The 26868-nt window shown below is 43.5% G+C and overlaps 1 protein-coding gene across 2 annotated transcripts; it reads right to left on the bottom strand.

The window, feature by feature from the left end:
* Positions 1–480: 480 nt before the first annotated feature.
* dhx15 (DEAH (Asp-Glu-Ala-His) box helicase 15) lies at positions 481–26457 on the bottom strand. Of its 2 annotated transcripts, none has more exons than XM_082527613.1 (14): positions 26211–26457; positions 24240–24546; positions 22715–22908; positions 22223–22382; positions 20770–20988; positions 17310–17477; positions 9973–10059; positions 9410–9559; positions 8803–8911; positions 4417–4608; positions 3230–3352; positions 2943–3133; positions 1928–2097; positions 481–1115 (listed from the first exon to the last, which is right to left on the bottom strand). In XM_082527613.1, the coding sequence occupies exons 1-14, from the start codon at positions 26219–26221 to the stop codon at positions 998–1000; spliced, it is 2199 nt and encodes a 732-aa protein (XP_082383739.1). In that variant the 5' UTR covers positions 26222–26457; the 3' UTR covers positions 481–997. The 2 variants fall into 2 exon arrangements, with proteins under 2 accessions (XP_082383739.1, XP_082383738.1); XM_082527612.1 differs by lacking the exon at positions 26211–26457 and adding an exon at positions 26047–26199.
* Positions 26458–26868: the final 411 nt, after the last annotated feature.

The raw sequence follows: 26868 nt of genomic DNA, 5'->3' as shown, positions 1-26868 counted from the left end.
CATACTCCTCATGGTATTCATGCATCGCCAGCCACACAGAGCTTGTCTAGACTAAGCTGCTGACCCACAGAATGAGAGGGGAAAAGCTTCTCAAGAAAGTTTGTCAGAGCTCAACCAACTTCGTTTATAAGGAATCACTTCTAGTTTCTAAGTTTAATCTAGCAAGGCACACTTCTCCCAACCGCAAGGTTTACCTTCAACATTAGAGAGGCAGTGACACAAAGCAGTACAGCCAGAACAGGCTCCAGCGCAGCAGGGATTTCACACTGATCTTGCTCCGAAACATTTGCAATTAACATCCCCCTCTCCCCAACTGTTTCTGAAGCTATCAATATCCCAGTAAGAAGATTTAACTTCCCTCAAGAGCCGGGAAACGAGCTGGATTTGGCAAGTCAGGACGTGTGCGCACGTGAGGGTGAAGACAGAAAGTTTATGTACAGATTATCCTGTTATTTTAACGCAGACAGAGGAAGAAACATCTTATTACAAAAGCCATTTTATTAAGTTGAACAGATGACAGGAAATGTGACAGGAAATTAATTATCTCCATGACAAGAGAACATTACATTTCACCTGCATCAAAATGCAGTATAAATTACATTTGATCATCATAACAAAGCAAAACAACAGCCAAGAATCCCAAGGTGGGATTTGTTATTTTGGGTGTTTTTTTTTTAAGAGGAATGTTGAAATTCACATGAAACAACATGCTTCAGGTGTAAATGACTAATGACTAAACTCCTGATAACCACTCATCATCTGTAGTCCTTTTTTCTTGTAGTGCTCTAACCATGTTGGCTTAAAGAAAACAAAGTGGCCGTCGAAGGTCAATTCATCATTGATTTTAAAACCATTACGCATTCAATACACAGGAGCAAAAATAGAGTTCAGAACGATGAAAATAAAACAAATAAAATATACAGAAAACCTAAAGAGCGTCTTCATTTTGTACAGGCGGGCGAGGACGCGGCTCCTGCAGCGGCACATGCAAACCTTCTTAGTACTGAGTGTATTCCTTGGATGAGAGTTTTGCAATGATACGCTCCAACTGTCTCTTAGCTTCACACTGGGGGAAGTTACTCATCTCGTAGTACTGCGGGGCAATTTTCACCAGCCTAGAAAAGAAAGCAAGTAAACATTAGTCACAAAAATTGTCTTCGGTGTTTACTTGTGGGAGAGTGTCGTTCTTCCATATTCACACTCCGACTACTGGTGCGGGTTCGACAATTTGATCCTTAATTGGACGAGGTCACAGGGGGAGGAGGGAAACGTGCATACGAGGTTTGTTGCGGTTTTGCTGCTAGCGCAACGATGCTCATAAGTCGACGCTGGTATGACTGCAATCTTATTTTTATTAGATCCTTGTCATAATTGCTTTTGTCAGCCTTTTTATAACCATAAAAATCACAACATTTCAGTGGCTCCAGCTGGTCGCAAAGAACAAGATATCACAATTAGCTTTGGGAATGTGTGATAGGAGGCCTTTTTTTTATCATTTGATAACATTTTTATGGAGCAAACAATTAGCTGATTGTGAAAATAATTGCTAGATTAACCGATAGTGGCTGTGTGCTGCAGTGACTCATAGCTGAAATGAAAACTTGAGAATTAAAAACATTTAAAGACTTTCACGTGTAGCAGGGTCATTTTTACGCACAACGTTAGTTCCTCATAACCATCAACGTGATTGCCTGTGCTGGTGAAGAGTCTTGGTAAACATTTAAAGTGCACCAATGTTACTGGCAGGAATTGTGATGTTTATGGCGGACACAATTTGCCTTTGAGAAGCAGGCCACAATTGGGATATGTTTGTGACCAGTAGTTTATCGTGCACCAGCACCACTCATTTGAGGCAGAAATGCACAAAGGTAGTGCAGGTTGATAAATTAAAGTGCCCCTTACTCAGAATGAAACTGCTGAAACTCACCACTCGGGTTTGATGTCTGTGCATGTGCGGATGTAATTCTTGGTGGTGAGCACAAACTCGTTGTAAAGCACCCACTCCGGTTTGTGGTCCAGCACGGTGGAGGGGTGCAGCTGTACGACTTGGTTGTCCTTCACGGTCAGGTAGTGGCCTGTGCGCTCCAGGTGAGCAATCTGTTCAAACCGCAGCAAGACGGAAAACCCCATGAAATCCAGAAAAAGTCAAAACAAGTACACACACACACACACATCTTTTACTGGTGTGTGTGTGTGTGCGCGTGTGTGTTGATCATGCAGTCCCATTACAATCTAAGAAGTAAATTATTAATGCTTTGATTAAAAAAAAAAGTAGCAAGACATTTGAGGCTAATTCGTAGCGAGTGAGGTTTTTTTTTGTGTGTGCTGTGGTCGAGCTGCATTGGCGGCTGTGATTAACCAAGGCAATCAGTCTCAATAAAGGCCTTTCCAAACAAAGACATGATCTCAAACAGTGCGAACGCCTGAACACGAGCTGCAAATTTGTCTCCGAGATAAAGGTTAATGTTGACAAATATTTAAATATTAACGCCATAATTCAACTTGTCAGGTTGCTTGTTTCAGGTAGCCCTGAAAATGGCTTTTTGCAAAACTGCCATTTGTTTTCCTGAGCGAGAAACAAATTGATTTCATTTCTTGTTATGTGCTTAAAACAAGCAGCTCGCTGGTGCGTGTGCACGAGTGCGCGTGTTTGCTTGGGGTAGAAGAAGAAGAAGGAGAAGAAGAAGAAAAACAGGCAGCTCTCGGCTGCATTTGCAGTTTGTACAAATGTTTGGCACAAAAATACTTCAATGAGCATCAGATTAGCAGAGGAGCTGTATACAGACAGCGTTTGCTCAAATATGAAATGTCACAAAACAACAACAACAAATAAATAAATAAAGGAAAGCAAAATAATGACACTGGCAACACGATGAGAGACTAAACAGCACATCGAACCTTACAAAACTTAAGAAACAAAAAAGTCCCAGATTCACACTGACCTGCATGAAAAAGCCCGTGACCAGTGCTCGGCGGATGTTGATGTAGTAGTCTCTGCTGCTGAACTCAGTGCTCCTTCGCGGTAGGCTGAAGCGGTCCATGATCCTGGACAGCTGCTGCCGTACGTTATCTGCTGACATCAGCGAGCGGTAGTTGACAAAGTTGTCATAGCACCACTGAGTGGACTCGTGGTCTGTGTGGGAAGAGAGCAACTTAGGGTTAAGGAGCATTTAAAAAAGGAAAAAAATGAATCTAATCAGTGAAACGTGTGGGGAAACAGGCCGCTCACTCTGTTTAAAGGCATGGTAGACGTTGAGCAACGTTAGGTGGTCTCCGTCGATGTGGGCGAAGCGCATCTTGGCCTCGTCAGCCACCTTCTTGGCCTCCGTGGGTCGCACAAAGCACTGTGGGACTAAACAAGGTTGGTATAGGCCCCAACACAGCCGCCCATAGGGATAAGTTAAGCAAATCCCACAGAGAGGAACAAGGCCTCAGCTCAAGAGAGGCACAGAGCACTTCACAGGGCACACTGCATTGCCAAGTGATTACGGTGGAAAAAGGAAAGGAGGGTCCAAAGAGAAGGGAAGGAGGATGGGTTTCTCTGTCCTGATCTGCTACACTCTGGCTACAGCCAGTCAAAACAGCCCCTCCCACCCTACACCTGACAGTGATGTGGACTTCCCCCGGACTCTTTGTTCTGCCCTCTCCCCCTGCACGAACTCGCTCTGAATTGCTTAACGCCAAACCTGCTTGATTGTAGCTTTAATGGGTAAAAGCTGTGTTTATTGAGCCTCATGGTTGGTTGCTGTGGCGGCACCGCTCTCAGGTGTACTTTTGCTGCTTACTTTAATGAACTCAGCAAAAACCTGCCATCCTGAAACACCTGCTTTAAGTGCGCACCACGTCCGAGCACCTAGTTAAATCCATTTCCCCGCTCTCAAAGACCCTCACGCTCCCTTCAAAGGCGTCAAGATTCATCTCAATGAGCAGCATTCTGCTTTGGCAAGCCCAAAGTGCAATTACTGCTGTAGCATGCTGGTGCTGCTCCAGCTACACCTATACATTTTGTACAGACATGTAGTTTTTTTTCCCCCCTCCCCTTCCTCGCAAATAACAGCTGACACCATTGACTTTATCAACTGCTTTTCCTGTACTGAAGTTCAGTAGGTACACATTACGCCAATACTAAGGAGACCTCAACTTCTGGACTGCTGATATTTTAATAACCGCACACAAAACCTGAAACCAGTCAGGGCTTTGGTATGCATCAAATAGACCCATTTAAATCCTTGTGTCACCACTACTAAACCAACAAGAAGGGTCAAAGAATGAATAAAGGGCTCTTAGAAGATAAAGAAGCTGCTCTGTAAATTTCCTTACAGCTCACTGGTCATTTGGGAGGAATGGCCAATGAGCACAGGAAATGGAAAGAGTAGCAGATCAGACCCAAGCAGCGGGGCCAGCCCTGAGCATTACCTGACAACATGGCAGTGATGGAGAGGATCTCATTGGAACAGTTGAATTCACAGCTGGCGATGACCATCTTGGCCAGCTGGGGGTCCAGGGGGAACTCTGCCATCATGGAGCCCAGCTCGGTCAGGTCACCGTCGTCGTTGAGCGCTGCCAGGTAGTTCAGCAACTCCAGGGCTCGCATCAGGGTCTCTGGAGCTGGAGGAGACAGAGCGGGAGAGATGGGCCATTAAAATGCTCCAAGCCCATGGGCAAAACACACACAGATGGCTGAAACAGACAATTTGCAGAACTGTCATTCTTTCATTGCAGCAACACTTGAGGAGGACAGTTTGGGACTCATTCACACACAATTATGTCAGAATTGATTAATACTGCCGTACTCCATGCTCACATTTAGAAGTGAGATAAGAGGTCAAGTTAACCGTTTAGCTAATTTAGCTAAATGTGCTAAATGTGCTAGTCGCAGCTTTGTGGGTTTCATATGACAGTGAGCTAAAACATCTGAGACACGGTTCCTGCCAAGAGAAGTCATTTGATCCTGGAGCTGCAACAGGAAGGAGGAGTGTGTGAAGGTTTCATTAATTTTATTAATGTACTGCTGCTATTTCACTGACTGCAAAAGTGTGGCGGCCACAGATTGTCTGATTTAATCAGACAATCTCATGGCAGCAACTTGATGCACTTGGGCACATAGAAACATACACTTGGTAAAGATGGACCACTGAACTTTAAATGAAACAACATAACAAGAGAAAAAAGGTGCAGAAGAGCATCTCTGAACACGCAAAATGCAAAGGAGATGGGCTGCAGCCGCAGAAGTCTGGGCCCCACTCCTCTCAGCTAGGAAAGGAAACAGGCGCTACAGTACACAGGCTTATGAAAACTGAGCAACAGAAGATTGTCTGCTCTCATGAGCTTTAATTTCTGCTCCAACATTCAGATGGCAGGCTCAGAGTTTGGGATCGACAATGAAAGCACAGCTCCATCCTGCTTGAGCAATGTAAGATGATGAACACTGTAGGTATACTTCAAGCAGGATAACAAACCATGTCACAAAGCTAAAATCATACAAACAGGTTTCTTAAATACGACAGCCATGATTGGCCTCCACAGACACCTGATCGAAATCCACTAGAGCACCTTTGGGATGTTGGTGGAACAGGAGATTCACATTATGAATGCACAGCTGAAAAATCTGCAGCAACATTTTTTTATTTGTAAAAATAGTTGCTGGTAACATTAGTCTGAAATGATGCATTAACTAATGCAAATCTAGAATATAAAAACAAGTAAAATAAAATCCACTTGGCAATGGCCTGGCAGAAAGCGCCTAATCTGCAGATTCGATTATAGCAAACAATATTAATTAACATCCTATTTTGATTTGCACACCTAATAAATTAATCTACTTAATCAATGCCAACTGGACGAAAATATTCAGAGCAATTGAGGAGCAGTCCGACACGCTAGGGTTTCCTGTTTGTGTCTTCACGGTCAGATTAAATTTACAGCTGTTAATTTAAGTAGTACATAAAGAAAATCAATCACAATCAAGCTACTGCATTTCAAAACTTCACTCTTTAAATGTGGGGAAACAGCTGGGTCACGAGTTAAAATGTACTGACTAAAAGCGATTTCCTTATTCAAGGACTTACTAAGACCTGGAAAAGAGAAGCACAGTCCATGGAATCAGTCATAAATTAGATCAACCAGCACATTAAAAGAAGTTAAAAACCCAAAGAAAAGGAAGAAAAGGTAGCGTTTCCATCACCTGCTGCGCTCTGAAGTTTCACTATGTGACGGCCAGAATTACACCAGACGTAATCATGGCAGAGCTCATTTTTCATCCTCCGCTCAGGCAATCCTAAACAACTAATGCAATTACAGGGGAACTTTCTACTTAATGCTTCAACACAAAAGGCTTCCACTGTTTGGTTAAAAGATTTTTCCTCCAGATGCAATTATTGACCTTTGGCTCCCGAGAGCTGAAGCCTAATGACCAGTTGCATGTTAACTGAAAATTAGCTCAAGCGCGGGCTGCGGCGCTCGCTCTCTTTCGTTTCTCTCAAGTGCTATCCCCCACCCCCCCAAAAAAAATTCAATTTCAAAAAGCAGGGAGGTGTTTTTTTATGATTAACAAATATTGATTTGGGGCATCAACGCTACTTTTTTTCCTTTCTATACACAAAGTGAGTGCCGGTCACATTACTTAGCAACAACAGTAGCTTGTGTGGGCCTGCACAAAAGGTGAAAATCTGATTTCCAAGTACCGCTAGCGTTAAGAACCCGAGTGGAAATTCAATCTATACCCAACGCGACTCATCAGAAAGTAAGTATTGACTGTCTCAACACACAAGAATCCGATATATTAACCAAGGGCCAAATCAATGAGGCGAAAGGCTAAAGGTACATTAAACCACATTGGCTTTGAAAGGTACTTCTTTGGAAATGTCACGAGGAAAATGAATCACACCCAGCCAAGTCCTTGTGTAAATCGCTACTGATTTCTTTTTGGATTTTCCATTTGGTTGTCTGGCTCGCACTGTCGCTCCTGTGTTTAGCGAGCAGGAAGCGGGGTGGACAAAGGAAGAAATAACCTACGTACTTGAGCATTTCACGGTAAGGGGGGAGGATTAAGGTTCCAATTCACATTACAGACAAGCAAACACAAAAAACTACTTTGGGTTTGGAGGCTGATCATCGCTGGGGAAAAGGCCTGGACTCAAATCCAATATGCGTGGAAATAATAAAAAATGTATGTCGACCTTGTATCCGAACAATAATTACAGTTGCCTCAGAAAGTTGCCAATTTGAAACGAACACCTTTAAGCCAAAAACATGATTAAAGGGGTTCAATGGCCAAAAAAACAAAGAAAAAAACATTCTATCACGAGACTATTGTCTCACTGTATTTCCCGACTGCCCAGAGACACTACACTGACCTGTATTTTCTCCGAGGCAGGCCTCTGACACGGCATATCACAATTGATCCGCTGTAAATAGCCGTTATAAAACCCTCTCTGGGAACTCCTCAGACTTAAAAGCAGACTTCATTTGTTGCACCCAACTAGCTGCAGCTTCCAGCCTGCTCAGGAGCTATTTAGGAGAAACCTTCTGCAGAGAGTGGCTCAAATCAATAAAAAGGTGATCCTCCCCCCTCTCTTTTGCCCGACTGTTCCCGGTTAGACTCGGCCGGTCCTCGTATGTTGATGTATACCCTTGCGTTTTTGCGAGAAACGTGGGAGTGGTGGTGGTGGAGGTCAGTCACGTTTCTCTGGAGGAATATAAAGGGAAGGCAATAGCCAAGGTGATAGCACTGCTATTGATGTAACCAATTTCATTCTCAAAATGGCGTTTGCCACAGTGGACGGGGAGAGATGGGTTTAATCTCAGAGGTGAGATGAAAACTATATTATGGTGAGAAAAAGGGTGGAGGGAAGAGGAGGTGGTTAAGGAGAGGGAAAGGAGGGGTGGTCTCCTCCAGAAGACGTGGGAACACACACACACACACACACGCACACACACACACACACACACACACACTCCTGGTGAATGCCATAACTTAGCACCTCGAGGGAGAAGAGGTCTGTGTTTTGGCACAGATCGAGCAGGATTCGGATATAATTCAAGCAACAGTGACAGGCGGTGCATAAACTAAGTGATCAGCCAGAATACTAACTGCACACATCAGTCATTTCTCAGTCTGAACAGCAATAATAGAAATTTAGAGCGGATTCCTCATAAAAACTGCAAGATACTAGTGTGTAGTCCATGTCTATCACAACACATATCCTCAGATCTCCAAACATTCACTATGTTTTATTTGATGTCTGCCAAGATCCCTTCTTTGCTTTGTTGTTTTTCCCAAGTGACGCTGCCAACCCAGATTTGATATCGTACATCAAAGCAACTGCAGCTCGACTAAATGTTGCTCGATTTCATAACAGTTTGTAAGTGTATTCATCCTGATTCAGAGAGCGCTAATCAAATTCAAGATCTCAATATTCTTTGATTCTTTGGTTAACTGACACCTGTGGTCGCTGTCAGCTGCAAAGTAATATAAATCTACATGAAATCGAACAATAAAGAAGAGCTATTGTGCTAAACCATGCAAACAGAAGGAGGTAGGCTTAAAGGGGAGCTGAAACTGCTTGTTTCAGACTGTGGATGGACATAGCCCACCGTGAGATAAACAAGGATCATTTCAAACTTTAATCATGCAAAGCTACTTAAGAAAAAAATAACATGGTGTTGGAATTGTTATTTAAAAAGCAGAAGCATAAGTGATGTATCCGTTTGCGTTTAGGAATGGTTCCGATATTTGTTTTGGATCCAATATGAAGCCGATCATACCCGGAGGTTTTAGAGTAACATTTGTGTTACACTAACCTGGTGGGTCCATGAAGTCGAAATGCACCAGGTCATCAATGCCCAGTTTCTTGAGCTGCAGCACCACAGAGCCCAGATTAGACCTCAGGATTTCTGGATACGTGTTGTCCTGTGCCAGTAAAGAGGTACAAAAGAAGCCCGAGGAACAATTCAAAATGAATTCGTCAGGCCTGCTTATTATCTACTCATGCATCACTCATATGTCAACTTGAACAGAGACCGGGGGCATTCAAAGGGCTATTTAACTTGTTTAAAAAAATTCCCTTTGCCACTCGGCGTGATGTGAAAGAATTAGCTTGTTAAAGTGGAGAACTGGGCCCCCACGGGTCCATTTGTCACAAGGTGGCCGTGTCATTAACGGGGGTTATGAGGAAGGGTGGAAAAAAGGTGCGTTTTAGCACCGGGCTCCTGGAATGATAATTCGCTTGAACTGGGAATCGAGGAGTTCTAAGAGCAAATATTGCATAATAGAAAGCTTTTCCAGCTAGAAGGCTGCTCTGGGGGAATACAAAGTGCTTGTGGCACTGCAGAATGTGAGATATGAGAATCAATCATGTGTTTACAACTTGTACAATTTTAATGGTTTTCAAACTGCTTTGCTTCTTACCTGCATTTCTGTCTTGTAAGCTTTCTCTGTGTAAAGCCGGAAACACTTTCCCGGGCGTGTACGTCCGGCACGGCCTGCCCTCTGCTGGGCTGAGGCCTTGCTGATGGCTGTGACCAAAAGGGATTCCACTCGGATTCGTGGGTTATACACCTGAGAGGGAAACGAGGTCAATGAGTCATTTCATCTGAATAAAAACTAGGGTAGAGTAAAAAAAAATAAATAAATAGCTAGTATTTTTTATTCATTTTTTTTTTAAACCCACCTACAATCTACTATATATACAAGCAGCAAACAAAAAGAAGACGTACAATACACACGCGCGCACAATCCACCTTGGAGCATATATAATCTCTTTTTGTGCCATGTGTATGACTTGGCTCTAGGCTGGTGAAATGTCAGAGGAATAAATAACAGGCTTTTCCATCTTTGCTGCTGTCAGGTGTGCACTGCTGTGTTTATCTGGGGATTCTCAGGCAACAGAAGCAGATGATCGCGGCAGATAAAGAGTGGTGGGAGAAGATGTGTGGGGGGGGGATGGTGGCAGGGAGAAAAGGGAAGCTAACCTTTTGCTTGGCAAATCCGGGATCAATTACAAACACCACCCCATCGATGGTCAGGGACGTCTCGGCGATGTTTGTTGACACGACGACCTGTGAAAACGAGAAGACGCGAGTTAAGAAATGATCCGCCCGGGGACTTTGAAGGGACTGATGAGACCCGAGACTGGTCTGCTACAATTTGATACATAAAACTGCATGAAAATAGTTTGAGCAAACCATTAAGATGCATAAAAAACATAGCATAAATACAAAAACATCATTATACCTATCAGAAAGAAGTTCCTCTGGTAAGAAAGGTTCAGATAACCTCATACAAAGTGCTGAGAAATCAGTGATCCTTAAACATTAGAGAGAAAAACAAACGTGGATATCAGCGTCTGCTCTGATGTGAGCCAGCTCAACGAGTCTGCAGAGATCAATGTTTGCAGGCTGCCGAGCGAGCCCAACAAAGCGACACCACAACAGTTTCTGGAATCTAGTGCTATCAACAGATTTGTGCACAGTGCTGGCTTGGTGCTCGGTGTCTCATCGAATGAAAATTACTCGAGTTTTGTGTGCACACGTGTGTGTGTGTGGCTGGAGTCTCTATCTCCGGCATGTCGCTGGGTTTGTTGGGATGTCAGCTTCCCTCTTTTGGAAAGCTTTTCAAACCCACAGAGCAGTCTTAATTTAATGGGTTCTGTTAGGTGGCCTGCTTTTTAAAACATGGTGTGCAACAGTGGTTAGCACTTTCATCAAAAACATCTTTTTCCTCCCCTCTAATTGAGGGCTGCTGCAAATCTCTCATGTGAACCGAAAACGCGTCTCTTGATATGTGCGACACCGCTGTCTGCAGACATGCCAACTTACCCCTCAACGCTGCAATGCCGGCTCCTTCAAAGCCACACTTGCAACACAACCAGAGGCAAATAACACTGAAAATATCTCACATTTAATTTAGTTCTAAATATTCTGGAAGACTGTGTCAATCAAAGTTTTGCTACACAATATATGTACACCAATCAGGCGTACCATTATAACCAACTGCCTAACATTGTGTTAGTCTCCCATCAAAGCCACACACGTGCCCATTATTCCTGCTTCAAACATCAACTTTGAGCACAAAATATTCACTTCCTCCCTGATATATCCCACCCACTAACAGGTGCCACGATGAAGAGATAATCAGGGTTATTCACTGCAGTCATAATGTTATCCCCGATCATTGCAAGAGCTGTAAGAAAATAGTAGTTACTTATATCGCTTAATAAAAAAAGCAACTGAATAAATCTGCAGAATTATTTTCATTCCAGGCATTCAGGAGTTATGAGCTGATGGATTAAAAATAGTTTAAGGAAGAGAAAAAACGGGAAAGGAAATAAGAATATAAGTGAAAATTAGCTGCTTGGTTTATGAGATGATGAATGATCCCAAACAGCAAAGATGTCAATGACAAATGACAGCTGAATCGAAGCAAATAAAAAAGATGTGCATTGAATGAGTCACATGTAACTATGGGTCTCTCACTGTCAGCATAAACACAAACAGAGGGAAAGTAGCAGGCAGGCAGATCTACAGCTACACTCACGCAAACCTTGACCGCTGCCAGGCTCAGTTCTGCTTATATAACGCTGGAAACTGACCGGACACAGAAACCTTTTTAACTCATCAAGGCGGTGGGGGCAGTGTCACAGCCCACTCTGCTGGCAGCTGCCAGTTTAAAATTTGAGGGTTTCTGGGGTGAAAAAAATAAAATAAAGATGCCTCCACACTTAGCCCCCGCCTTCTGGCCAGCTCAACATTTACCAGGTCAGGAACAAGCTGCAGGCTGACCTGAGGAGCAATTTGGTGGTAGCTGTCCGCGCTTCTTGGTTAGTCTTCATAATAAAATGCCAAGCACAAAACCAAACAGGTCTCTGTGGTCTTTGCTGATACAGGTCCACAGAACCAATTTTGCACACTTGACACACTTCCTTTGTAGCTGTGCCTCTTCAGCTGTCTTCAAGCTGTGAGCCTTGGAGACTTTTAAATCCCACCTTTTAAGCGAGGATTTTACTTCAGCCACAGAATGCCTGACTATTTAGTTATTAATGCCAGAGAGGGCTTCTTTTTTCCCTCTTTCAGCCCTTGACCTCGAGTAATTCACCTGTCGAAACCACATTCCCCTTAGCATTCAAGCCCGCAAATAGAGAGATGGCAAATGCTGGTATGAAACTGATCACATGGCACTATCTGCCAAATGGCTGGCTTTTATACAAGGAGTTCCTGGCTATTTTAATTTCGATTTAAATGAAAGTACTAGAGGCTTTATAAATAACAGGCCAAACGGTTCAAAAGCTAAAAGTACAATCATGGCCTACTGCCACAGCAATAGGCTGCGAATCTGTGGTAGTAATATAAAACCACTGTCAAAGATTAAAATGTTTATTCCCAGTGTTTCTCACACACTTTGCAAACAACTTCCTGAAACTAAGTCTGCAAAAAAAATATCAAAGTTTCAGGTAATTTCGGAGGTTTGAAACAAAGAAGACAGAATGAAAAAGGCTTTTCATGTCATTACAATAGAGTATGCTCATATTAATAAAAATCCCCCTGACTCAAACCTTCAGACTGCTCTAAATGCTCAGTTTAAACTTGGGATGAGCCTCGCTCCAGACCAAGATGCTATTCTTCAAGAACCCAAAGCCACGACTAGACCTTAATTTATTACCGCTTCGATTTTACTCTGCACAACTTTGCTCATATTTGCCGTAAGATTACTTTGAATCTGCGCCGCCTTTTCCTTTTTCTTCAAGGTAATCAATGTGTGTGCATTGTAATTTATCCCGCATGATGCTTCTCAGCCAATTAAAAGATTTATTCAGAGCGCGTGTGAAAAAGGAAAACTAAGTGAGGAGACACAAGCTGTAAGAGCAGTAAGTCCGGGAATCAGAGAGAAAATAGATTTTAGTTTACATGGAAAATGTAGTTGATGAAAAAAAAGAAGGGAAAACCTGAACTGCTTTTTTTTTTTTTAATTTATGAACACAAACCTTATTTTACTTGAAATAAGAAAAGAACATTTATTATTTTATTGTGAAAATGAATAATAAACATTACTGAAATAATGCTGAATTTAACTTCCTTTTACTTGACAGCCAACTGTTGACTGTATATTAATACTTTATGATATTGCAGAGCTTTGTGTGAGGAAATGTTCTCTAACTAGACCTCATTAAATTTTAATTGAACACCCCTGATCTACAGAAACAAGGGTATGGTCATCTCGTGGCACAGAATGGAGATGAAAACGCTCGTAAGAGGTCAACTGTAACAAGGCTGTTTACAGACAGCTGGAGTGAGAATGGCTCCGAACAAAACTGTTCACGTGAAGTCAAAGAAATGGAGGGTGTAGCATACGGCCAAGAAGTGTAGTGAAAAATATTCTGCATAGTTAACAAGACAATATAACCACATAATAAAGAGCGTAATAATAATACCCCATCCAGGTCAGTAATGGCTCATCCTTTCCTTGTGCTAACTACGTTGGGCATTTCTTGCATTTTATCACAGTGGAAAACAAACAAAGTGAAACATACTTGAGTCAATGCATGTAGTGGAAACGTCTTCTTAAAAGGTCTCTAAGCTACTGGAGACAGGTTTTATGTAAATGTAAAAGAAGGACACCTTTTCCTTTTAAGTATATATAAAAAAATACAATCCCAGGCTCTGAACTACAAAGCAAAGAATCACAAGGTACCTAAAAACGATCCCAACGACAGGTAATAGCTTGAAGGGCTGTTGGTGACCTAAAGTTTGAAAACAGCCACATGACTGGGAGACCAATTACCCGCAGCAGCAGTCTGGGATTAAAGTAGCCGGCCAAAAAAAGGGACGAGATCAGGCGATCGGACAGATATGTCAGCGGCCAACATCTCAGCGAGCAATCAAAGGCATGGAAAGCTTCAAAGTCCAGTTAAAAAAAAAAGAAAGCCTAGTGAAGGTTGCCACCCTCCTGCGTGTTGGGATGCAGTCAGTTGCTCTAGCAGATGCCTCACATGACACCCTCTCACATTTCATGATCATATGGGTGAGACCTCATTGACTGCATTGATTCTGAAGGATTATCCAGGCCAGGCCCATTACACTGAACGCAGGCTTGCTCCTTCCAGTCTGCTGCTGCACTGGATAACCCTGGCCTCTTCATCAGTAATATCATTAGAACATCATCTCTGCATGTTATGTCTGGGTTATTACCTGCAAGAGAGCAAGTACTATAGCTAACTCGGGCCATCTTTCACATCCCCTGCTGAGGAACGCGTGCTTGTTGACAAATAAAGCCTTCCCCTGACCGAGGGAAGCAGAACGTGCAGAGTCGCTGCACCCACACTCAAAGCTCATTGAAACAGAATAGAAAAGTGACATTTGGAGGAAATATTTCAAACGTGACAATGCTAAAAAACAATCCTAACACTCATCATAGCACACTTATTAGAGACAATCTGTGAGATGCTGGAAAGCAAAGCGAGATTATGGTCTTTATTGGCAATTATTCAATTTCTGACTTGATTTTAAATGATAAAACTGCTCAGAATGGAAGATCAGTGGCTTTCCTGGAGAAATAGCGCAATGACGAGCTAGTGCTTTATGTTAATTGAGGGGTGCCTAATGCAGTCGTTAGCATGCATAGTGGCAGATGTGGCGAACCTTAATTCTTCTTCACTACTTTCTCTTGGGCTGGCTTAGATGACATCTCTGCATTTTTCACTTGATGAGTCGCTCAGTCAGTCACTGAGGAGAAGCACATTTACTTCAAGCGTGGCAACTTTAGATGCCACCTCCACCAATTCAACAGGCACGTGACAAATGGGGGGTGGGGGGGGGGGGGTGGGGGGAAGGACAAACTGCTGCTCTGAAGCTCAAAGTGCTCGCCGGCTCAACAGTGAGGACCAGCAAATTCACTTTATTTCATGTATGAACTGAACACATGGGTATCGTGAAGACATCGACGAAATTTATCCACCAAGAGAAGAGCAAGGTAACAACATCACTGTTATTTAAGTGGTGCAGTCCCAGTGGGGTGAGCTCTAGCACATCAGACAAATGTCCATATACAACCGCAACACCCTAACCACTGCCAGAGCAAAGTAATATTAAAAGGCTTCCCCTAAGCAACACTGGCCATACTTCACATCAACATCCCCTTGAACAGCAAAAGAAAATACTGGCAATGATATCTGAACTTATGAAAAAGATCTTATCCAATACTGGGCCACTTAAGCCTCTGCAGCACACATGCAGCTCATTTAAACAGAAAGCCTGAAGAAATTTCAAGGCTCAGGACAGTAATTGGAGGAGGGATTTGTGCCCAAATGTATGATCTACACCACGAGGGGAGGACCTCTGTGTGGGCCTTGCTGGAAGTTAGGCTTGGGCAGTGCGCTGGTACATCAGGGTATTATACATCCCAACAGTATGATTTTCGATAGTGTTTAAAATAAATATCACAGCTTTTCCTCTTTCTGTTAAAATAACACAGATGTTTGGAAGTGAACAAAAACACAAAGCAAAAAGAAGGAAGTATGTGCTCGTGAAGAGCCAGTTGAAATTACAACTGTTTCCCTCCACAGACAGGTGGCTAAAGAGCGTAACTCTTTAAAATGCCAGTTTGACAACACCACTGGTGGATCGTGTCTATTCAGCCCACTTTGTCTGTGCCTGCAGCAGCAGAGTCACAGGACCGTTTGACAAGTATCTAAGGAAAGAGGCAGTTAGCTACTAATCTAATCTAACTCATCTAAACGTGACAAAACACTGCTGTTAAATGCTGCAGAGCTAGCACTAGCAGCTTTCTTTCTACAAGTCATAGTGTCTACAGTATTAACCTGCACTGGACGTGTCTATGCAGTGCTCCAGCTGTATATAGTAACCACTGTTACATAGTATGGCATTCACGTATTATATTCCCCAAAGTCCTGTGCCTCCATAAGAAACAAAACAATATAGATGAAGAATTTAAAGGACTTTTTTTCTAATTTCTTGTTGATTTTAAAACATTTATAAAGTACTGGAATCAGTGTATACAACATAGTCACAGGAAGAAAAAATAATAACCGGGCCACCAGTTATGCATTTCCATTTTTCTTTTTCAGAACTGCTACAAATAAGTGTTTTACACACTCCTCTATAAATCATCTACAGCAGTTTAATTTAGGATCATTTTTTAAATGAGACACATTGAATAAATTGCTTATATGTGGTCGTTTTTCCTGAAGGAAACGTATATCACACCTGGTTAGTTCGAGGATTGTTGGAAAGTTAAAAATCTGTCCTTTTTGTAACGAAAACATGTATCTGCAATTTCTTAGGTTTCTCTTTTTTGTAAGGAAACATGTCATGTAATAAACTGCTCTTCGCCGGAGTGTAATGGCAGTTTTTTTCTTGGTTTTATTCATTATTAAACATAAATACCATCATATGCCATAAACCCTGGCAAAATGTCAGTAAGTTAGGGGAAAAAAAAAGATACCACACAAGCCTATAAGAAATACAAACTTGATGGCCGACCTGCTTAATGTGACATATTTAACTTTGACAGCCCATAAATATTTTCGCTGCTCATATGTCAGCCTGATCTGCCTCAATTAGAGGGGTTGTAGCAATGAGTCATTCATCAACACCGTCCCCTATCAGATGTTGGGATGAGTGTTTACTCATTTGCTGGCAGCTATGAGATTCGGATATTCTGTCAGATCCCTAGCCAACAGTGTGACGGTGCAGGTGGTGCTGCTGCTGCTGCTGCTGTGGTTATGAGCCCCTGTGAATAGAAACTGTCACACAAAAGAGAGGAACTCTTTCGTGTCTGTATCAATAGAAGGATCATCCACTCCTCTGCGATCAAGTGACTGAAGGAAGATTGTACGGTGTACGGCAAGAAGAGTCCTGTTTTCGGTCATCCCATATAAAGTGCATCTTTTACACGGTTTTATAAAGCAGAGGTCTGAGGCCTGTTTTTTTTCCCCCCAGTACCAGCAGGCTCTGTGTAAATGTAGAGGAAAGATAAAAACGACTGAGAATGCAGTACTTTCCTCAGGCTCGGAGGGCATGAGTAATACCCCAGTTATAATTTAGAGCAGAGAATTGCATGCTGACAAAAGCAGCATATGTTGTGTGAGTCAGTTCTGTGCTAAAGCTGAGAAAGGGAAAAAAGTTTCAGTCCCTTCCTTCCTTCCAGCTCTCTCACTTTACCCACCTTATTCCCCATCTGGCCTTTCTACACCAACCACACTCAATTTCTCTTCACTTAGCCTCCACCCCTCCCGCCCATCTCCCCGTTTCTACCTCCCCCTCTGTGTGTTTTTATAGCAACAGGGCAGCTATACCTTTCTTCCGATGGCGCCATTTGGTTTATTGGGCGGGGGTGGCTCAAAGATCCTCTGCTGCTGCTGTGGAGGCAGCGTCGAGTACAGCGGGATGATTTTGATATCTCCGACTTCGGGCCCCAGGTCGTCAACCTCCCTCTTAATTCGCTTGCAGGCTTCGTCGATTTCCTGAAAGATTGGGAGCACGACAATTAATCCAGGTGCTGCTTGTGTATGCAAACGCCAAAAGAAATAAATAAATTGAGCCGGATGCGAACAACACCTGGATAAACAATGGCGGTGAATCCGGATGACAGAGGGAAGGCAAGAGGAGGAGGAGGAGGAGGCAGCGGCGGCCGGGGGAAAGCGTGATTCCCTGCTACAGTACATTTGTTCTAACTATCGCTCCATCTCACGGAGGAAATTAAACCTGGACTGCAGTATGCTTTGCTGAGCTCCCTGTGGCTCTGTTGTCAAATGCAGCAATCATGGAAAACATGGACGCGCATGCTCTGAAGGCACACGCACAGAGCCAGACAGACTCAAACAGGGTTCATTATTCCACAGTGCAGTATTGTAGAGGGGGAATGTGATATGAGACTGCAGCGCTGATGCATAACCAGCGGCAAATCATGGCAGATCAGTTTAGTGAAGCTGAACGTTCCAGAGCCGGTGGGCTGGCAGACAGACAGCAGGCCTGAGTTGCACTAGGAATGAGGAAAGCACCATAGTGAACACTGGGTTAGGGCCTGTTCTCCAAAGAATATGACAACATCATTTTAAATCTACTAAATATGCTTAAATATTCCAGAGCCCTGGAATATGATTATCACTATCACTCTTCCCACAGATATACTTTCATGTCTTTAACATCTCTGAAAGTTTTAAGAAGTTTCTTGCATGGCCCCAAAGAACATTTCTGAATAGCTCCCACCGTTGAGAAACATTCTCTTACTTCCTTTAACACCAATCGTTTAATCTCATGAAGCCGCAGTATTATTAGTGCTACGGGTGTCACTTTACTGCTGATGCTGTTGCACCACCTGCAGGCCCGTGGGAGCAATGCAGCAGCGGAGGCACTGACGAGCATGCCCTTTGATTCCAAACTTATTCTAGTGGCGCTCACAGAGATAAAAATGGGCCACATCAGAGGTCTCTACACACCCTTTTCATCCCCAAGTCCGTAAATAAAATATGCATTCTGAACTTCTCGGGGATTTTTCATCCTCCTTTAAAACATACTGTGCTTTTGTTGAGTTTAAGCGTGACTAAAACTGACTTCATTTGGAGCCGCCGTGTGAAGCCACACTCGCCTTGATATGAGAAAAGACCACTGTGAAGCCCCTCCCTCCCTGTTTTTCTTCTGGACTGCGAATGTGTTACTAGCTCTGTTTGTCCCCTTGTTCATCGCATTAAGTCAAACCCCGCTGATGGCCATGTGCTTCTTAATCAACACAGTGACAAGTGGAAAACGGTAAATCTGAATGGATTGGTAAAATTAGCCTCAGTATTAATAGCCTATCAAGCCTCTGGAAGCAGCAGCTGCCATGGAGGGGAAAAAAAGTGGACCTCTTTGCCAAAATGCTGGAAGCAAGCTGGCTGTCTAGTCCCTTAGGGACATGGAGACAAAGTATGTGTGTTCGTGTCCCCCTGCGTGTGTCTGTCCACACACAGGGGCACTTGGCCAGTGTCGGGAACCTGTCCACCAGCTCTCCCTGTGACCCCAGAAGCAACAATCTACAGCCAAGCTAATAACCGACACATTTAGGAACTCCTCTTGACTAGCAAACAACCCCCGCCGCCAATCATGTTTTGATGTTAGCTGCTGAGGGGGAAGCTTAAATATTAGGACTTATCTTTGCTCGACAGCTGTGATAAGTTTCGACTTTCTTGTTTGGAGTTGGTGCTTCAGTTCTATTTGTTTATGGAAGCTAAATATCTCAGAGAAGAAAAATAAACTGCGGAAGAGAGAGGATGGGAGTTGTGTGCATTTCCTCTCCGTCTGTTATAAATTAAACAGTCAGATAAAAAGAGTCTATGGCTTTGCTGTGGATCTGCCTCCCAATCATTAGTCTACATCAAAGTTGCTGGGAGACTGAAGAGGTTAAGAAGCGCTTGAGGGGCGTGCTGCTGCACCCTTTGAACAACCATCTCTGCCAGACCTAACACACATTAACTTCTTTAACCCAATTAGGGGAGGGTGATAATGAACTCACCATGGGAGTGCGGTCAGTAATACCTTAGCTTGACACAGCGTGTGGGTGTGGGTGTGTGGGGGGCTGGACTTTAAATCAACAAATTACATCTAAACTTAAAAAACAAAGGAGAAAAAAAAAAAAAAAAAAAAGCACAGCCTCTCAATATCCCAGACCTTTCTTCTCACTCATCGGAGCAGCTGGGATGCCACTAAATCTAAAAATCAATTAGCGCTCCTCAAAGGAGACCACTTCAAACACCATGCCACCCCAATGACTTTATCCTGTTTGTAACAAGCTGCATATTGATCCTGCTTTGACAAATGAAACCGACGTAGGTGTACTACAACAGCCAAGTAGGTGTCGACTGACAAATAATTACTGCTAATAAACACCTCACTGTCCCATGGAAATGAGAAACCCACAACAACCAAACTAGTACGTTGCAGGAAAGATGGGGACGCGTCATTGTAAACTTACATCCTCCTTTACATCCACCACTAATCACATGATCTCAGCACCATTTTGTCAAAATGCTGAGAGGATATTCACACCAGCACGGCCGCTGCTGGATCTGTCAGGCTTCTCCTGTCTAGTGATCAGGAGATTGAAACATTTGTTGCTGCTTTTCTGTGTGTGTGTGTCTGCGTGTGTGTGTGTGTGTTCACCCAGCTGTGACCAAATTCATCACTTTGGGCATGGACCCTGCCCTCCATTACACATCAGTGGACAACATTTGCAGGGAGGGGAAAAAAAAAATAATAAATGACTTAATTTTTGAGATTTGTGGAAAGGGCAGAATCTGGGTCACTTCTCGCTTTTCTTTTTTTTGGTTTTCTTTTTTCCTCCTCCCTCCAGCCGCTGTACAAATCCTGGAGGTTTCCAAAAACGCATCTATCAATCTGAGAATTATTAATTTCCTGTGCAGAGAGTACGCGCCTGTGTGTGCGTGCGCTCCAAACAGTTTATGCGAGCGACTGATCTATGTAATTAGATTAATATGATTAATTAATATGCAGATGCTTAACTTAAAGATGAAATTGATTTAATGGTTTCAATTTCTATGAAGCACAGATAGCACACAGTCACGAGTTCCAGCTGCTTAAACCTTTTATTTCATAGCAGATTAACGATATTTGTGTTTAGGACTGTTAGTCTGAAAACTAAATGAATAAATAAATAAACTGGGATTGGCCATATGACATAAAATTATAAATTAATAAACTCAGTTCTACTGTTTAGAACATGACACCAGTAACATCTGGAGAATCTGCAAGGCAGTTTACCTCTTGTCCAGTGAGGAAGAGCAAAGCGTCCCCCTCATCCTCCTCACACATGTGGATCTGGATCACGGTGCGGATGGCCGCCTCCAGATAGTCCCGCTCTGGCTCCGGTGTGTAGAAAATCTCCACGGGGTGCGTGCGTCCCGGGATGGTTAGCAGTGGGCAGTTGTCAAAGTACACCTGGAACTTACCGGCGTCGAGTGTGGCGCTCATGACGATGACCTGAACCGAGAAGGACACGGGAAATCGAGAGAGCGACGTGTTAACGCGTCTGTGAGGCTCAACGTGCTCGTGAAAGCGGTTAAAGAAAACGTAAAGACAGCAGAGTGTACATCACCATGGCAGCGAGCACTCGAATGAGGAATCATTTAACATTTTAAATAGCTTGATGATGATTGGAGGATGAGGACATATATTAAGTAGACACACGTGTGAGCAATTAAAGGATAGATGAGGACGGGATGGATAACGCTGTGAATTTAGGTTGAAGCACAAACTCAAGATGGCGTCTATAATGTGGTACTTGGCATTACAATCCAAGTCAGTGACCTACACAGAGCTATGACAGTCCTTGTTCCTGATGTTGGATACACAATGTTCTCTCCAGATCCATTAGATAGAGTGCATTAGGATTCTGATGGGAAACGCGTCTCCCATTTTCAATCTCAAACATTTTCAGGGGCCAGCGTCTCTGCATTTCACTTTACGCTCTGCGAGACATCATAATTGCTCTTAATCAAGGCAAATTAAACTTTCAAATTCGGTAGGCGATAGGGATGAAGGAGATAGAGGGGTGTGGGTGGATGATCATTCCCAATAACCTAGACCTCATTTAACAGTCTGCGAACAACAATCTAACCTTTGATTCCACGCTGACAAACAACCAGTCATTATCCATCTGCTTTATGAGAATTATGCCTGGCACGCTCTACCCTATAAAACTCCTGCCTGCTTCTGTGCTCCCATCCACACCGACACGTTTGCTGTTCTGCTACTGGTTAGCTGGTTTAAAAACAGCCCTACGTCTCTGAGAGGCAATCTCCACCGTTGCTGCAGTGCAGAACACATTTCTGCATTTCTGAAGCTAACAGGATTGTTTCCTCCCCCCGTTCCCTCAGCAGATACACAGCTGTCAGGCATGAGGACACTGTCAACAAATGTGACAAAAGAGACGAGTTACAGAAGAGGGACATAAACACCGGCTGCGAGCGAATGTATCCTTAGGGCAAGTATTATGTACGTCTCCAGCAGCGTTTTAGAAACCGTAAGAGGAACACATTTTTGCAAATAATGCAAAACAACGATTGACAGATAAAACCGGAACATGTGGAAGCTCGCTCCTTAAAATCAATGTATCAGCTGCCCAAAAGCACTGCAGTAACTAATGATGAAATTAAGGCAATAGGAACAAAAACATTGAGTGAACTGAGTGTATTTCTGAAAGCTGTTTTTTTACCTTTAGGTCAGGCCTCTGGCGGACCACCTCCTTGAGGACCCCCATGAGGATGTCTGTAGCTAATGTGCGTTCGTGGGCCTCGTCCAGAATGATGACACCATAGCGCTCCAGCAGGGGATCGTTCATGGCCTCCCGCAGCAGCATTCCATCTGTCATGTACCTGGGAGAACAGCATCCATGCAGTAAACACGGTTTGTGAAGCCTGATCATATATTCACCCTCTATCATTACGTAAAACCGCATTATCTGAATAAAACCTGCTTCAAATAGAAGCAAGTGGGGATCCCAAAGGGACATCCTCCCCTTTGAAAGTGCTCTGGGCAGAACTGTGTTAATACATTATACCTGACTACTTTATTACAGCTTATTTATTTACTCGGGCTACTGAATGAAACTGCAACCAGCAAACTGCTATTGTTATTCTTGCCAGTTTTCTGCAATTATCAGTTTCAATACAGCTGTAGGCTTTGATTTGAAAAACATCCTTCTTACTTGAGGACGGTCTTGGCAGAGCTGCAGTCCTCAAACCTGATGGAGTAGCCCACCTCCTGGCCCAGCATGACATCCATCTCATCTGCAACCCTCTGGGCAACGCTCATGGCCGCTACCCTCCTGGGCTGGGTGCAGGCTACGGCTCTCTTTGGTCCCGGCAATGACCGGACCATGTCTACGCACCACTGGGGGATCTGGAACACAGCGGACAAGTCGGCTTTTGTTTGAACCAAAGAGTGTTTATAGATGTGCGAGAAACAAGAGCAGGACTGCAGGTCAGATAAAAGCAGGGCGCTGGATGTGAAGGTCAAATGCAGATGTCTGATTAAAACCACAGAGAGCAATACTGCGTTCATTAATACAACCTGCTGGGTCCTGCAAAGCCTTTACTGATTAAAGTCAAAACATTTACTGCAGATATGCTGCTAAAAACAAAAGGAGCTACATAAGATATTTTTTAGAGTCATCCATTCTCTCCCAGTTCACTGTCTTCTTCAGCAGGAACTGACTTGCTATCCGCAACATCAAGCTTGCCGAGGCTGCAAAGCAGAACAAGGACCGCTGTCGCACAAGTATAAGATGCTGGAGTTCATGTGCAGGACAAGAAACTCACTTGAGACGCAGCAGAATCATTCAATAGTCACAGAGTACATTGCAAATAAAAGATCTGCAGTGAGCTATAGTGTTACAGCAGCTAGTACTGCAGCCTCACAGCAAGAGGGTTCCTTCAAACGGCAGCCAAGGCCTTTCTGTGTGGGTTCTCTGGGTACTCCAGCTTCCTCCCACAGTTCAAAGGTATGCATGTTAGCTTCAACTGTTGGATTTGTGACAGACTGGCAACCGGTTCAGGATGCATCTTGCCTTCTGCCTTATGACAGTTGTGATGGCCTCCACTTCCTCTGCAACCTTGAGCTGGACAATCATCTCCACACATACCCACTAACAATGATTTAATTGAATGATTTATCACTATTAAAGTGATAAGATGACAATCATTTAGCGCACATTAAAAACAACTTTTACTTTGGTGGTCCTTTACTATGGTTGCATCTATATGAGACCGCTTTTCTGCTGGGTTTTAAAATTCACAGTGACTGTGAGGAACACATATTTTATACCATTGCCAAAGCAGAAAGCACTGACAAGATTACACGTTTTCATTTTAACAAGTGTTTGGAAGATACTTTATATTCACCTCAGGAGGAGGCCACAGCTCAGCCAGTGATTTACTCTAATTTTCTCTCATGTTAATATAAAAAACAGACAACCCAGCTCTTTCAAGAACTTAAAATAAACTTAACAACCGCAAACTGGGAATCAGCTCAGCAACGGAACTGTTTAAAATGCATCATCTGTTCATTCCACCCTGTTTTTAAAGATATAATTATACCAATTTTAGTCGCAGAATTTCTAGCTTTCATTTAATGTGACACAGTTTCATCAAAAGATTAAAAAATATATATATATTGGAGGAGGCTAATGGAAAATTATAGAAATAAAACTGCTGCATATTTTGCTTTTCTACCTGTGTAGTCTTTCCAGAGCCTGTCTCTCCCACCAGCACAAAAGACTGGTTCCGCATCAGGATCTCAGTGAAGCGCTCTCTGTACTCCCACACGGGAAGCTGCAGCCGCTTGTTGAGGATCTCATAGTAGCGTGGCGTGTGGGGCAGGTTAGTGAAGGGGTTGATCTGCTGCTGTATACCGGGTTGCTTAAGGAAGCCGGCGATGCCTGCAGCTGGGTTGGTAGGCACCCCGGACGGCTTCACATCTCTGTCCTTGTCACGGTCTCGATCGCGGTCCCGCGACCTCTCGTCACGGTCTCTGTCGCGCCTGTGAGGGCGAGATGCATGAGTTTAAGATTTCATGAAGCACTGCCACACGAACCAACAGATTTTTTTGCGACACAACAACACATCATTAAACAAAGATACGCACATAATTAGACACAAGAGGCCCAACTCGGGACAAACATTGCTCAAATGTTAGGCCACGTCAAGAGCTTTTCTTTTAAAAAAAAAAAAATCCCATGAAAAGGTTACTGCACATTCTTATTCACGGTGGCTTACCCACTGCAAAAAGCAATCTAATCAAGTGTAGCATGCAAAGGTCACAGATAAACTAATCGTCCACGGTATTTTTGCTTCTTTTGCAAAAGGATATATTAAATGCCTTAAGATCACACGAGAACCATAAACACTGTCGCATCAGCTGCAAAAAGCTTTGAGGTGTCATAACTAGACATTATTAGACAGTGATGCTGGGTACACACACAGGCCAGATGCATCAGATGCTGTGCTTATATAACACGTGACACATTAGTACCTCTGATACACAAGGTGGTGCCCAGTATGGCAGGGCAGCCTTAAACGCTCAGCTGCGAATTTAATCAAATATGTAATACAAATGCAACTAAATTTTAACTACTAAAAACTTCTCAGCTCTACACAACTCTAGAGATTCACTGACAACGAGGCCAAACATGACTGTCAGAAGAGGGGGTGGCAAGACTTTTTGTGTGTGCTAGTAAGCATCTCTTAGCATTCACGTCCTTGACTGTGGGAGTGCTGCAATATACACGCATAGCTCCTTCATGTTCATTTACACTTATTTACGTTAGTAATGGCACTGAACTTCTTATAGGTCACATAACGGGTTGTTTTATCTCAACGCCTCCTGCCGTGTGTTTGTTTTATTTCTCTGTCGCCTAAGGTCAAACGCGATGGGAGATGCACAGCAATGACCCTGAGGCTGAATCTGCAAGAGTCCTCCTCAACTTGCTCCAGGCCCGGCAGGTGCCTATCCACACTGCGGACCCTTGCAGACAAGGTACCAAAGCAGCCCGGGGTATGACAGCGACTGTCAGGGGTCTTCTTTTGTACGCTGACCCAGCCAGCATGGTGTCCCGTGTACAACTCATAAGAAACTTTCCTTGTGCGATTTTTACTAAGCGCTGCACGCCATACCAGCCGAGAACTCAACATCACCTGCTGAGTTTGTGTGACGAAAATTTTGACCTTAGCACTAAAGAAACACTTAGCACCGGTTAGCATGGGACGTTAGCCACGTGCAGAAAGGACCAGGCCGATGGCTGAACGACTGTGTGCTAAGTGCTTTGGTGGAGAACCATTGCTAGATTTCACCTCCATATGTGACCCCATCAGTAGAATAACTGAACACTTTGTTACCTGCTGGAGTTAAATTGTTAGCTGACCGTGTTTAGCATACGTGCTAGCATAGCTAGTTAGCGTCAGAGCAACAACAATCAGGCTGCAGAGGTTTAAAAACAGCACAACGGCTTAACGCTAAAATATGAGGACTACCGTCACATACCCATCGGAGGACCTCTTTTTACTCGACGAATGATCGTCACCCAGATCTAAACGATGTCGCTTAGACATCTCCCACTGGTATCAGTCCAAACAGCGGCTAATTATTCCATTCAGATTCTGCCCAAACCGTTACACACCGGCAAAATGGCGACCGGAAGCTCTTACCTCATCATCATTATCCTTGACAAAAATGACTCGAAAGCCGCGATTTTACTGTGAGACCCGCTAAGCACGCTGTAAAAAGAAAAAACCCAAACAAAATCGTCCCGACTTTACTGACTCGTGCGCATAATGCGGTCCATGAAGGTTATCGCGGTGCCCGCAGATACAGTGCAGCGGGTTTGGGATGTGGGGGAGGATGCAGGAGGTCCGCTGCTTCTCTCGAGGAGAGTCGGGATGATGTGCCCGCCAAACAACATCATACGCACACATACAGACACGGGCACTACTTCAGGCTCGCCCCCTTCAGTTCAGAGCTTTGTGTCAACAAAAGATCAAATCATCTGGAAATATTTTTAATGTGCATACATTTAAAAAATCTATATGAACACATCAGAATGCAAACATTTGTTCTGGGGAGTAAAACTGGTGGGGACCCTTAAAGCCTCTGCGGGGACTCAAGGCTGTATTTTAACCTTTAAATTTACACATTTGTATCTACTTAATATTTTTCACATAACCAGAGCAGAGCTGCCGGTTCACATGCCACTGCAAAGTTGCTTTTCTACGTGCCTAATAAACTTCAAAAGCCTCTGTTTGTGCATGTTCATATATTCTGTTATTTTCAGTTAACTTAAGGCAAACACTGACTTCACAAATAACA

Source organism: Aulonocara stuartgranti (assembly GCF_965226115.1).
Source record: "Aulonocara stuartgranti genome assembly, chromosome: 3".
NCBI lineage: Eukaryota > Metazoa > Chordata > Actinopteri > Cichliformes > Cichlidae > Aulonocara > Aulonocara stuartgranti.
The sequence above is the reverse complement of the archived record's forward strand: the minus strand, read 5'-3'. Positions and strand labels throughout refer to the sequence as shown.